Source organism: Platichthys flesus, chromosome 11 (genome assembly GCF_949316205.1).
Source record: "Platichthys flesus chromosome 11, fPlaFle2.1, whole genome shotgun sequence".
In the NCBI taxonomy this organism is placed as follows: Eukaryota; Metazoa; Chordata; class Actinopteri; order Pleuronectiformes; family Pleuronectidae; genus Platichthys; species Platichthys flesus.
The window spans coordinates 18,528,719-18,541,496 of NC_084955.1; the positions used below are offsets into that span (position 1 = coordinate 18,528,719).

At 46.1% G+C, this 12,778-nt stretch overlaps 1 protein-coding gene across 3 annotated transcripts in view; it reads left to right on the forward strand.

Moving 5' to 3' along the window:
• The window catches only part of si:ch73-22o12.1 (nectin-2), a 79,976-nt gene that overhangs the window by 39,883 nt on the left and 27,315 nt on the right, over window positions 1-12,778 (forward strand). The window contains exon 7 of one of the 3 annotated variants that reach the window (XM_062399969.1): window positions 2,393-7,338. The exons of the other annotated variants lie outside the window; for them this stretch is intronic. Coding sequence (XP_062255953.1) covers window positions 2,393-2,949 — 557 coding nt within the window. The 3' untranslated portion in view covers window positions 2,950-7,338. Of the gene's footprint in view, window positions 1-2,392; window positions 7,339-12,778 lie in introns of those variants that run through there. 3 annotated transcript variants of the gene reach the window in all.

Here is a 12,778-nt window from a genome sequence, read left to right on the forward strand (position 1 = left end):
ACAGACCCAAACTTTAATGAGTTGAACCCTGTACAAGTGGGAATATTCATTCTTGCATCAAATTTGCCCTTTGCTAAAATCATTCTGTGAACGAGAGACATAACAGAAACAGTTGATAGAATAAAGTCTAATCTGTTATAAAGTGTTTCCTCCCTCTTAGTTATTATACCTAATCTACCTTTTTTCCTTGGTGTACATATTTATTCAAGGTGCGTCACACCACAGTGAAAGCCAGTCTGGGTGGAGCTGACCCTCAACTCCGGTCAGTGTTGGAGCCGTGCTCCCTGGCCGCTGAGTTATAGATGATGACCACATGGGTAAAGCGGTCACAGGGTCCGTCTGTGGGGAGCAGAAAGCACTTAGAGCCCTGAACTCCTGCCCCTGAACTCCTGCCCCTGAAAAACCTTTGCAAAGTAGCAACGCTGCATTTTTCTTGTGGCCTCACTCAGGAGCTCTGTACTAGCTGGGCCGAGTGAAAACTGCCATGTACTGACAGCTGGCCCTAAGTGTTTTCTTTAGATTATTAGGATGGCTGCCTGCTGTCATTTTTATCAGATGTATAAGTTAACTGTCTTTTGGACTGTAGTTTTTAATGTTATTGTTTTAATGCAAAGTTCTCTATTGCCATAAACTATGGTATTAATTTGAGATGTTTGTCTCTGGACTAATTCCAGAAGTATCAGTAAGTCTGGAGAACTCTTCATCCTTTTGGGTTCACACTGTATTTTTGAAGTACACAAGGAAGTGCAGTGTCAAATTTGGTGCGATTTAGACATCGATCAATGTATCAATATCACATTATGAATAAACTTTGAATAAACAGATGACCAGCAGAGCGGGGACTCAACTACGTCACTCACGACAGTGACAACCACGGCTGACTCTCCAGTTCGGGGGTGCTCCGGTCGAACTGCTCTTAGTGCAGCAGTGGCCGAGCAGCTTCAGGGTTCTGTGGACTGATTCCTGCAGCAGCTCTTTACTCTCTGCGGCTGTTTCAGAAAGAAAACTGCAACCAGATTCACCACGGGCCAAACAAACACTGCCCTGCACTCGTTTTGACAAATACAAGAAAAATGCTTTAGTACAAAATCATAGCTGTTTTCTCTATAGTAAAAGGGAAAACTTTAATTTAAGTACTGAAACTTAGGCCTGTTATAGCCACCATGAATTCAAAGGTTTCAAACAATACCAAGCCTTAGTTTGAACTGTGGGTTATCTTGTCCTTATACCTGCGTTGAAGTGCTGCTCTAATATCGCTGCAGAGAGAAGTCGAGGGAATGGGAAGTGCGAGTTCAGAGAAAGCCGTATATGCCTGACAAGTCATATGGGATGTCTTCACAAGCCTGATTTAGACCCTACTACTTCTCCCTGGAGTTTTTTTTTTTAAATCCACAGACACAGCCAGAAACACTGTGTGTCGAATGGCGGAGCCCTGATTGTATTCACGCTCTCCTTTGCCAATTTGCACTGTAACAAAGCCTTTGTTCGGTTTAAATCGAACTTAAATGGGTTCTTTTATATTGTGTGTTCACCGGAGCCGGAGTAAAAATGGTCACACGTGTAGGACTGACGTGCACTCGAGCAGTGCCCGTGGTTGACAGAAGCGGAGCGGGGTGCAAATCTCTCCCCCTGCTCTTTGTTCATGGCTTCCAGGAGGAGTTGTCATTCCGCTGCGTCACTTTGTCACTCACTCAACCCGCTACCATCTCCTCCTCCTCCTCCTCCTCCTCCTCCTCCTCCTCCTCCTCCTCACGTTCTTCATCCAATTTCCTCCCTCCCTTCCTCAATCCATCATTACCGCCCTCCCCTGCATGGCCTCCACCTGTTCTGCCTTGCGCACGACATTTACCGCTCCTTCAGAAAATTGTGTGTGTGTGCGCGTCTTGCACCTCCCTCCCCCCCTCCGGCCCTACAGTGTGATTTGTGGCTGGTCCCTTTGACAGACCCTCGCTGTTCAAGGACAACACGAGGGGCAACGTGGCCGAGACGTTGTTGTGGCGGTGGGAATGGGGACAGGAGCAGCTCTGAGGGAAGAAGAGGAAATGACAGTGTAGCAGGAGGCTCAGCAAACATGTGCAAACAGACACACACACACACGTACACCCACACACTTGACTGTACTGACACCTCAACACTTTTACACACTTGACTGAGTACAGCTCAGACCAGCACCACTGACACATCCCACCCCTGCTTTCTCTCCTTGTTCCTCTCCCCCTTTGTCGTTTTTCCTTGACATTACTGTTTCCTGGGTCACCTTTTTATGCTCTCTCTTATTCTCCTTGCCCTCTCTCTGTGTTTCACACTGTTCTCTTTTTCTCCACCCCTCTCTCAACCATATTCCTTTTCTTCCCTTTTCTCCCCCCCCCCCTGCCTGTCCTCCCTCCTACAGAGCCCACAGTGAACCCATCCAATGCCGGTGTGGTGGCGGGAGCTGTGATTGGCTCCCTGCTGGCCCTCCTTTTGGTCGCCGCTCTCATTGCCGTGCTCGTCACCCGTAGCCGCAGGCAGCAGCAGGGCTACCGGGCCAATGGCGGCGGTGACATGAAGACACGCATGTTTGGCGGAGGCAAGAAGGCCAGCAAGAATGGCACGGGTGGAGGTGCGGGGCCCGGCGGCGTGGGGGGCGGGAACAACAACGGGCCCATCTATGTTTACAACGAGAGCTCGTCCCACCAGGCCCACGGTGAGAAAAACAACCACCACCAGCCCCTCACCACACCCACCGCCCAAGACATCCTGTTGAGCAATGAATTGGATGACGCGGAGAGGAGGAAGTTTGATGAGCTGGAGGAGGAGGAGAGGTATGACAACTTCACCGGAGGGGCCCCCATCCTTCAGCTCCGCCCACCCAACGACCAGGACGATATAATCGGAGATTACATGGATGACGACATGGAGTCCCAGCGGGATGGCTCCGTCATCTCACGGACTGCAGTTTACGTATAGAGGAGCAGGAGGAGGAGATGGAAAAGGAGAAAAAAGAAGTGATGGAGGATCCCTCCCGAAGATGTTGTGGTTTCAGGATTCCTGTCTGATAGAAACGAGAAAATGATTCCACTTTTATTTTTGAAAATTGATTTTAAATATGTCTTGTTATTAATCACAGCGCAGCCCCAGAACGAACTGAATGAACGGGGGGGGGGGGGATGTTGTAAAAAGGAGTGTTGCTGATGTCTGGTCCCTGAGAGCAGAAAATCAAACAGAAAAGAAACAACCTGTCTCCCACCACTTCTGCTCATCGCTCTCACTGGGACACTGACAAGGACCCTCAACAGACTGAAGGAGTGAAACTGTGTAGTGTAGGAGGAGAATAATGGAATCATGATACGAGCTTTGCTATAGAGGAGGCATCGCACATGCATATTCACTCTTATCTTCACCGAAACCTTAGAAGGGGTTGTCAGGCACTTCAGCTTTGCTATTCCCAGTCCTCCTGTGGGAACCCTTTTTGTTTTGGCAATACGTTATGCTCTGACAGCTGGTTGGTAGTTAGTAGCTAGTGATGGGTTTGTGGGAAAAACATCTAAAGGTTTAGACAATAACCATCAAGTGATTTTAGAGAAGAAAATGTGTTTCTCACGTCTGCTGGCGAGTTTTCCTTTCCACTCTCTCTCCACCTTCCTCTCAAACTTAAAAAAAAGAAATAAAAACAACGGCAAACCATCCATCACAGTAGACACTTGAATCACACAATTAAAAAAATCATGTTTGACCCTTAATTGCTGCACAAATGCACTGGCTTGGGATTCAGACAAAGTGAGTTTGTAGAGTTGGAACCATGTTCTTAACAAGGTATTCAAATGCAAACTTTTGTGCCGTGCCTGGAGGTAAAAGATGGGAAACCAGAGATGAGGGAGTGAGATGTAGCCAATGTGACAGGGTCAAGGGATGGAGAGAGGGATGCAAGAGGACTAGAGAGGAGCACGTCTCTTCTCTTTCTCGTCCTCCTCGTCCCCGTCTCTTCGGAGCGCTCCTGACAGGAGGGGCTTGATTGGTAATGAGCCGTGAAGTCGCTCGCTTAGCCGGGACCAACAGATTGCCACCACTTAGCGTTTATGACGTGGTGATTGCACCCTCCTCCCATCTCCATCTCTCTATCATCCCTCCATCGCTCCCTCCCTTCACCCCTCTCTCCCAGTGTTTACGGGGAGTTTCTGATTTATCCGGGGCAGTGTCGAGGTCAGGGCCACAGAGACCAGGGAAGTATTTTACTGCTCCTGATGTGTCAAACGGCCCACTTACTCCATTCCTGCCCAGCCTGCCCTGACATGCCAGGACTGACAAATCCACCTGGAGTTGCCATGTTCACTCCACCGCACCAACTCTTACCACCTCCTCCTATAAGAGGAGTGCTTATAACCCCGCCCCCCCCCCAAAAAAAAGTGTGAGCCCGTCAGCTCCGATAGATTTTCAATGAGGTTGTGTAATATTTCTTTCCATTAGCGGATGTTGTTAAGTGTAGTGAATTGATCGGGAAACATGAAAGGTTGTGTCCGCACCAAAGCTTCGGGAGTCATATTGACTCACAGGCAACAAGCAGCGAACACGTCTTTTACGATGCAGCTCTGGGGCTGATTGTTCCCTGACTGTTAATTTCTCCTTGTAACGAGCCACCTGAGGCCGGCTCAAAGAAACATTGTGCCGCGGCTGCTGTGTGCGCCGCCGTCTTTGAGGCTCAGTGTGTACACGTGCGTGTGCGTCACTGTATCTGCCACTCGATGACTGTGATGGACAATCTTGGAGAGAGGCTCCTCTGCAGCTCCTCTAATCACGCTTTCCCTCGATCTCTAATCAACTCCCCTTTGACCCACTGGGAATTGGGTGGGGGAGCGTGGTCCAGATGACTGTCCTGACCTCTGCGGAGGCCCAGCAGAGATCTGGGTTGCCGTGCGCTGCAGGTCATGGGGTCAAACGCAGGGTGACCCATTGCCAAGGGCAAGGATGACTGCACTCGCCCGCATTTCTTATCGCGGCTGTTTCTGCCCTTGAACTACAGACGTGAACAGAGTCGGACAGTCCTCGCTTGCCATTGTGATGGCTGTTAACCTTTAGAGAGGTGGAGGGAGACTAGGAGGCAGACGACAAAAATAGAGACAGCGTTTAGTGTTTGAGCATCGTCTGGCATATTGTAAGCCGGTGTGTTCAACAGGATTATTGTCTAATGGCCTTAGTTCCACATAAACGCAGCTCCTGTCAAACCGGGGTACAGTACGTTTACTGAACACAGGTGATCTGTCGCAACCACTCAAAATAAAAATGCATTACTTATTTTTGCACTTGTGTGTGTCACCACTTCAGAGAGTGTAATGAGGGTAATACTTGGGGGGGGGATAAGAAAAAAAAAATCGTGACAAGGGACATAACTGCTGTATGTACATGTTGGTGTCAGGTATCTGTGTACTATATATGTAAGCATTTTTATTTTTCTCGTGAAAATGTGGATATTTATGTAAAATGTAAATATCTGATCAATGGAGCCGGTGTTGCCAGTGCTGTGGAAGTGGTGATGAAGAACCCGTAAGGCCACATGTCTCCGAGGGCATTCAGAATGTAACTTTGAATGGGTACTTCAGCAGTCTGGTTGTTTTTAACACACTGAACTGACTGAGCTTAGTTTACCTGAAGCCTAAAAATAATACATGCTTGTATATTTTGTATGTGCAAGATGGCATTGCCTGCATTTCCACACAAGCACAGTTATTTTATTTTTTGTATGCACAATTGGCTTCTCCCTCTCCTTGACAGATGCCCTGCACAATACAGAAATACACACAGAATCAGGTAGACTGTAACCACTCTAGAGATGGTCTGTTTGTTTTCTCTGTGTGTGTGTGTGTGTGTGTGTGTAGTTGTCAGTGTGTGTTTTCCTGATGCTCTGGGGCTTTGGGACATCTCTTTCTCTGCCGTTGGGGCTGTAACCTGAATAGCCACCCTTTTGTCACCACGGAAACCTGGCAAACTGGGGTTTTATTGTGCATTTGGAAGACACACACTCACACACTCTCTCACACACACACACACTGTACATATACATACATACTGTACACACACATCCGCAGAATGCTGAGAAACATTCGCCCACACCATAAACCCTCAGTCACTCTCGTTATGCTCACTCCCACAGACAAACTGTGCAGAAGACACCTCATACCTGACAACTCTGCCATCTCCTGACACAAGCCCACACATATAGGCACGCATAGCTGCACACACAGTCACACACAAACTTTTTTTCCCTTCTTGCCCAGTGGCTCCGTCAGGACATATACCGTGTCCTGTTAGAGTGGAAAGAATTGCAGCATGATGCGTTCCCCGCTCCGCTGCTCTCCATTCCCGCAAACAGTCCAACCGCGTTTTCAAAACACTGACCCAGTAGAACAAAGGCTGCCACGTACATTCAGGGATGCGCACCTCTCCCCTCCTGTCAGAGAAACCCACTCTTTAGGAAACAGTCTGTCCGTCCCACTTTTGTGCTACACATGAGATATGAGCCACAGCGCTGACCTCCTCCTCCTCCTCCAGGATTCTTATTCGGCTCCAAAGTCTGTTTTCAATTTGTCTCACAGCCACCTGCGGCACCGCGACCACCTCCACACACACACACACACACACACACACTCACTCTTGCCACTAACCTCTGCTCCCAAGTAAAAGTTATCAGACAAAATGCTTTTAGAGAAATCCCAGATACTGGTCTTGGTTCGAGCACAAGGTTAATGTGAAACTGTCCAATCTCTTTCTTTAACCAGAGCCACATTCTGTTGCTTTTTCTTCGGCTCCACACATCTGATGACTAATCAAAGCCTTAACGTTTCCCGTCTCACTTATCAAAGAAAACAAAAAGAGAAAAACCTTCCTGTGTACATAGTATAAATATATAAATATGTAGCAGAGGAAAATTACTAATTTATGGTGTCACGTTTGTGTATTTCTCAGTGACGGCAAGCATGAAGAATTTATTTTCTCCTATTACAGTTTCTCCTCTTTTCTGTTATTTTGCAGTGCTTTATAATTTATGTTTTCTGAGTGCTTTATTCATGACTGCTGCGCTGTGATTGCTGCCAAAACTGGCAAATGTGCTTCTTCTATACAAATGAACTGTACACACGTCGAAAAAAAAGTCTTACCCCAAAATGTGCTTTTTATTATTGACTGCTCAGTGTAAAAGGTGTTTTCTCTTTTTTGTATCTTTTTTTTAATTTTATTTTAAATTTATTATTTGTCCTTTTTAAAAAAGACCGAATTACAGTTGTTGTCACTATTTTGTGTCAAGTCTTTCTATATTTTTTCGTATTTGGTTGCTATTAAAGACTTCTTGAGTTTTGAAATGTCCAAGTGTTGCAGCGTGTGGTGTCTGTGTCCCCTCGTCTTCCCTCTGCCTCTCTAACACACATCGTGAATGATTGAGGAGCCGGATTGAACTGAAGCGCCAGTCATTGATTCTCACTGATTAGATTTATAGATTAAGTGATTGGGTTATGAAGTGGCCTCTGTTTCTTGTCACCCATCATTCTCACTCCGCACACAGAAACCTGCTGTGTTTTTTTTTTTTTCTCACTCATTTCCTGGTCGGCCTGTTTGTCTTGTTTCACTTTTGATAAATCTGTGCGTTTGTGCCAACACAAGTGCGATAACGGGCGTATGGGAAACCCAGCTCAGAAATATGAGAAGCCATTTTGTCGGTTACAGTTGTTCTGTGCTGTAGCTCCACCTCCTCCCAGTATCTCTGATTTGTATAAGTATCCTGGTTGGCTGCAGTAAACTTGCTGCCTTGGTAACAGGTGTATGAAGGAGCATGCTGTGGTAGTTTAAAGGGCAGGTGATTCAAGAGATTTTTTCACCTTATCAGGACGATAATGAAGAGCACATGCACTCATATTTCGAGATGTATAATCATTATTCTCACCGGGGCCCCGAACACCTCTCAGGGAAAACGTTGTGCACAGACGCAGGGAGGAGAGGACCGAGTCGAGGAATGCTGCGCTGTAGCCTCAGTGGTTTTTCCTGCAGGGAGGCAGTTTGTGTTTTCAGTAGGGGAATGTGCAGGCCCAGCTGAAACTGGCTGAATGGACCGCCTCTCAAAGGCTGCATTGTTTGAACTGTGACAAAACCCAACTGGTTTGGTCAAATTTTAACAAAAGGCCACGGTGAGGGTTGTCCATGTGTGTACAGGTTTATCTGTGAATGTGGTGGTCCGTGAGTGCATGTGCGAGGTCATGCGTGTGTGTTTGTGTGTGTGTGCACCTGCTGTGTTTGGTCAACAAACAATAACGCCCTCTGTGTCCCTGACGAAAAAACAAAAATCAAATTGTGGTGTTAAGGTCCTCATAACATTGACTGTCGGTTTATGGCGGTTAAGGCAGTGTGTCCTCGATGAGCCCATCGTGTGTGTGCACGTGGGTGTGTTTGTGCGCATGTTTGTGCATGTGTGTGTGTCATCCTGGCTGTTTGTCACAGTTCATTTTTGTAGCGAGCTTCTTCTGTCAATGCACAGCCATTTACTGTGAGTCCAGCCCACCATCTGGCCTCTCTAATTGCTTTGGATTTGAGGCCGGCGAGATAGAGAGCACTTACACACAGACACACACTGACTCCTTTTGGTTTTTCTAGCTGAATGTTAAAGACACGGGCGCAGCGGAAAATGCTTTTAAGCTGCGGACGGGAGTGAACGCTCGTGCATCACTTGCATTTCTGTCTGCCTTTGTCAGACAGGAGAAAAGGTATGCACCTCCTAAGTGGTGACCCCGTGACGAGGAACCTGCTCTAAATGAACGCCGAGCAAATAACCTGGATATGAAGCCAAAGTGACAGCAGCTACGCCGAGCACCACCACTGTGTTGAACATTAGCTTACAGTGATGAGACATGGTGCAGTGCCCCTGGGCAAGACGGCTAGCCGGTAGTGGCCCTGTTTATTCTAAGCCGTGTGTGCACTTGGCGTATTTGACAGAGAGTGAGCATGTGAGCTTGCTCTCTGTTTATGCAGTGTGCTGAAGTATGTTCATGTGTTTAGTCACCCGCTGAGTGCTGCACTGGGTTCGTAGAGATCTGATCACTATAGAATGTTTGCAAGTGTGAAAGTGACCATGGATTCAGGGAGTGTTCTCAGATTAGTGTGTGTGTGTGTGTATGTACTGTCTACACATATGTATTTTGTATAGCTCTATATTGAACCTTAGCTCCGGTAGCAATGCTCTGGCACGGTGTTGATTTAAATGTTTGTGTGTGTGTGTGTGTGTGTGTGTGTGTGTGTTGGGGGTTAGAGACACCCACTCTCGTCTCTATGCTGATAACTGCTAAAGCACTGCTCCTCATTTAACCTCTCACCCTCCAGCTCCAGGCCTGACTAATAAATCCCAGAGTGAGTGATGAATTGCCAGGCCTGTTGCATGGATGTCTGAGTGATGGATGCAGTGACCTGGGCGTTGACGAGGATTAAAGCAAGTGTCTGCCTCTGACCCCAATTATGAAAGAAGCTTCCTGCATATTTTTCTATTGGCTCTATCTCTGCCTGTGGTGAATCCTCAAATCTCCGGCTGCAGTTACTGGAATTTTTTGTATGTGTTAACGCACTTTGTGACCCTCGGCACGGAGACGAGGCAATTAAGGAGTTTTTATGGCAAAACAATGGAATGTACTGGCCAAGTCAGTCAGTCTGACCTCAATCCCTGCACATGTTCATTTGCTGAAGAATAGACTGACGGAGAAAAGCTCCTGAGGAGGGTGAGATGATGAAGATGGCTGCAGTATAAATCTGAAATAGCATCACAATGACAGATAACAAGTGTCTGCTGATGTCTGCTGGGTTAGATGAGTTTTTCAGAGTTTAACGCCAGATGCCTTTTCTCCTCATACTGTACAATAAGACCAATGTCTACAGCTAGCACCTCTTTATAGCTGCTGTTGAGCAAAGTGGTACTTTGAGCTAAAAGCTCATGTCAGCATGCAATTATGCTCTCAGTAACAATACTGATGTTGAGCAGGAAAGTGAAGATCCAGAGGCCAGAGGAATCATGTTTTCAGACTGTCTGCATAACGCCACTTTCTTGTGAACACGTTAAGGAAATGTTTTTAAATGTCGTAAAAACTTTCATTTGGACACAAACATGAACTGATTAAAATTTGGAGGTCAAGGTTAATGTGACCTCACAAAACTCTAGTTTTGACCTTTTTATATTTGTTACACTTATTCATTGGATACAAAGATGAACTGGTTGGATTTCAGTGGTCAAAGTTAAAGGTCACATGTACTGTGTGTGGCCTGAAACTGCTCTGGTTAGCGGGGATTTCCATTTTCCAATTCGCACTAGCTGAGGCTGCTGGACATATTTTATAAAAACATAGTTTTATTATTTCAAAGTGTTGTAAAAAGTTGGCACTAGATTAAAAATGGTGGGGGGTCACCCAAATGATTAAAATGTAATGTTAATTCAACAGTTGTTGAGACATTTCACTCAAAACTAAATTTGCCCCTCAGGGTGAGGATCATTAAAATCAGTAAGAATCATCTTCCAGGGACCATGAAAGAAGAAAAATGTAATTTCAATCAATTTTGTAGCTCAAATGAAGGATGATGATAATAATAATATTAATCACTTAGATATTTATATATTGTCTTTCAAAGTTTTCAAAGCTGCTTTACAGAATGAGGAAATAATACTCAGTACTGTTACCTCGCAGTTCAGAGTTCCACAGTACTGTGCTGTATTTCCCACATCAAGTTATTACTTCCACCGTTTGTTATCTTGCTCACATGTCCTTGTTTCATTTAAATACAATTTAAATCATTGAAATATAATTTAAATCAGCATATTTTAAACTTAATTTCACACCGTCTGAGCCAGATTGTGACAGATTCGTTTTCTGGCCACGGTGGATTGTGAAGGTTGAATTGGGTCGCGGTGCTTCTCAGTGACTCAAGACGATGGTGCAGTCTGTGTTTTTGTGGAAAGGATTGGGACGATAATATCTGTTCTAATCTGTGTTCTCTGCTAAGTTTGTTTACATTTGTTGAGCTTGTATTTGCTGAATCCTCCGAAGAACAGCCACTCATCCATTGTTTAATCTTGAAACATGCAGTGACTTTTGAAGAGGGCGATTTAAATCTACCTGAATCCTATTTGTAGCAACCTAGACAATGTTGTTATCATCTTGAGCAAAGCAGGTAAAACCAAAGTACAGAGGAAGTCACATTTGTAAATAATCACAGGAAATTGGAAATCCTATGATTCCTCTTCCCTTTGCGGTAAACTACAACATCCGATCTCCTGGCTTCTGGTCATTCAGTGCGTTGATGTGTTTCTGCTACACAAACACACACACAGACACACAATGATAAATACACACGCAGGCAGGCAGACAGACCGAAGTGGATGCTCCTGTTTCCCCTGGAGGCCACGGGGGCGTTTACTCTTCCTGTCCTGTGCTGACAGGGGCTTGGAGGTAACAAGGTGGTTGCAGTGCATTGTTGGATGAGGCACGTCTCTCCCCGAGGTAGCACATGCTTGGCCAACTGCTGGGAGGGCAGCAAAGGGCAGGGAGAGAGCGATAGAATGAGGGTGTTGCCGTGGAGGGAGGGCACAGAGGGCGTCCATGATGTGTGGAGAGCGAGGAGGACGCACTGGGGCTGAGATCTGAGGCCTTGTGTTTTGGCAGAAGCTACAGAGTGCGAGCTGGTGTATAAATTTAACAGTGACTAATGCAAGATTGAATGAACAGGCAAAAGATGAGAGGAGGAGTTTGGGAGGATGGAGAGAGCAAAAGGGCGAAAATAAGAACAGAGGAAGGGAGGAGAAGCCTGATTAAAGATGGAGTGGAGACGGCTGAGCGAAGGGAGGAGGATGATGAGCGCTGAGTTGTTGCAGCTGTGTTGATTTAGCTTCTACCAGATCGCACATTGTGTGTGTGTGTGTGTGTGTGTGTGTCTGTGTGCACGTTTCGTCTGTCTGTCTGTGTGTGTCGGAGAGACGGAGAGAAGCTCTGACATCCTCAGAACGCCGCCGACCTCCACGCATCTGCACAAACAGCGACCTGGACCAGATGGAAGAGGCTGGCGTGCGTGCGAGAGTTAAATAAGCTACAAAAGGTCTTCATGCGGTGATTTACCTGGAACAAATCCTGTTCTGGAAAATGAAAAACAAAGAACATTATGTGAATGCGGTATGACCACCAGGGAGTGTAGCTTTGAGCTAAGTGTGCAAGTGTCTGTGTGTGTGTGTGTGTGCGTGTGCGTGTGCGTGTGCATGCTCGTGTATGAATAAAAGAGATTTATATCAGGGAAAGAATGGTTTGTTGCTGCTCCTAAGAATAGAATCTGTGACGGAAATGATTTTGATGCTGTATGCAAGCCTCTGTGTTTGTGTGTGTGTGTGTGTGTGTGTGTGTCTCATTTTGTGTATATTTGCCCTGGAGTGCATTGCAGATCAAATGCACTTGCTGTTTAATTCACCGTCTCAACAGGCAGCTCTTACAAAGTACACGCACGCACTGACACACGCACGCCTGCATACACTCAGATCCAAACATACAGAATGAGAGATGAATATGAAGATAAAGAAAACAAAAATCGGTCTGCAAATACTCGGTGTGAGGGACTTGAGATTGTCTCCTGGGGACTGCCAAGTCGAGTAAACGCTGGCTGATTGTGCTCATGTTCATTTGTGCATGTAACTGCTGTGCAGATGTTTGCCTGCCTGACAGTATGGAATATGCATGCAAATGTAGGCTCTGTTTCGTGTGTGGGAGTTTAACCGGAAAAAAAAGTTTCTGTTTGCTTT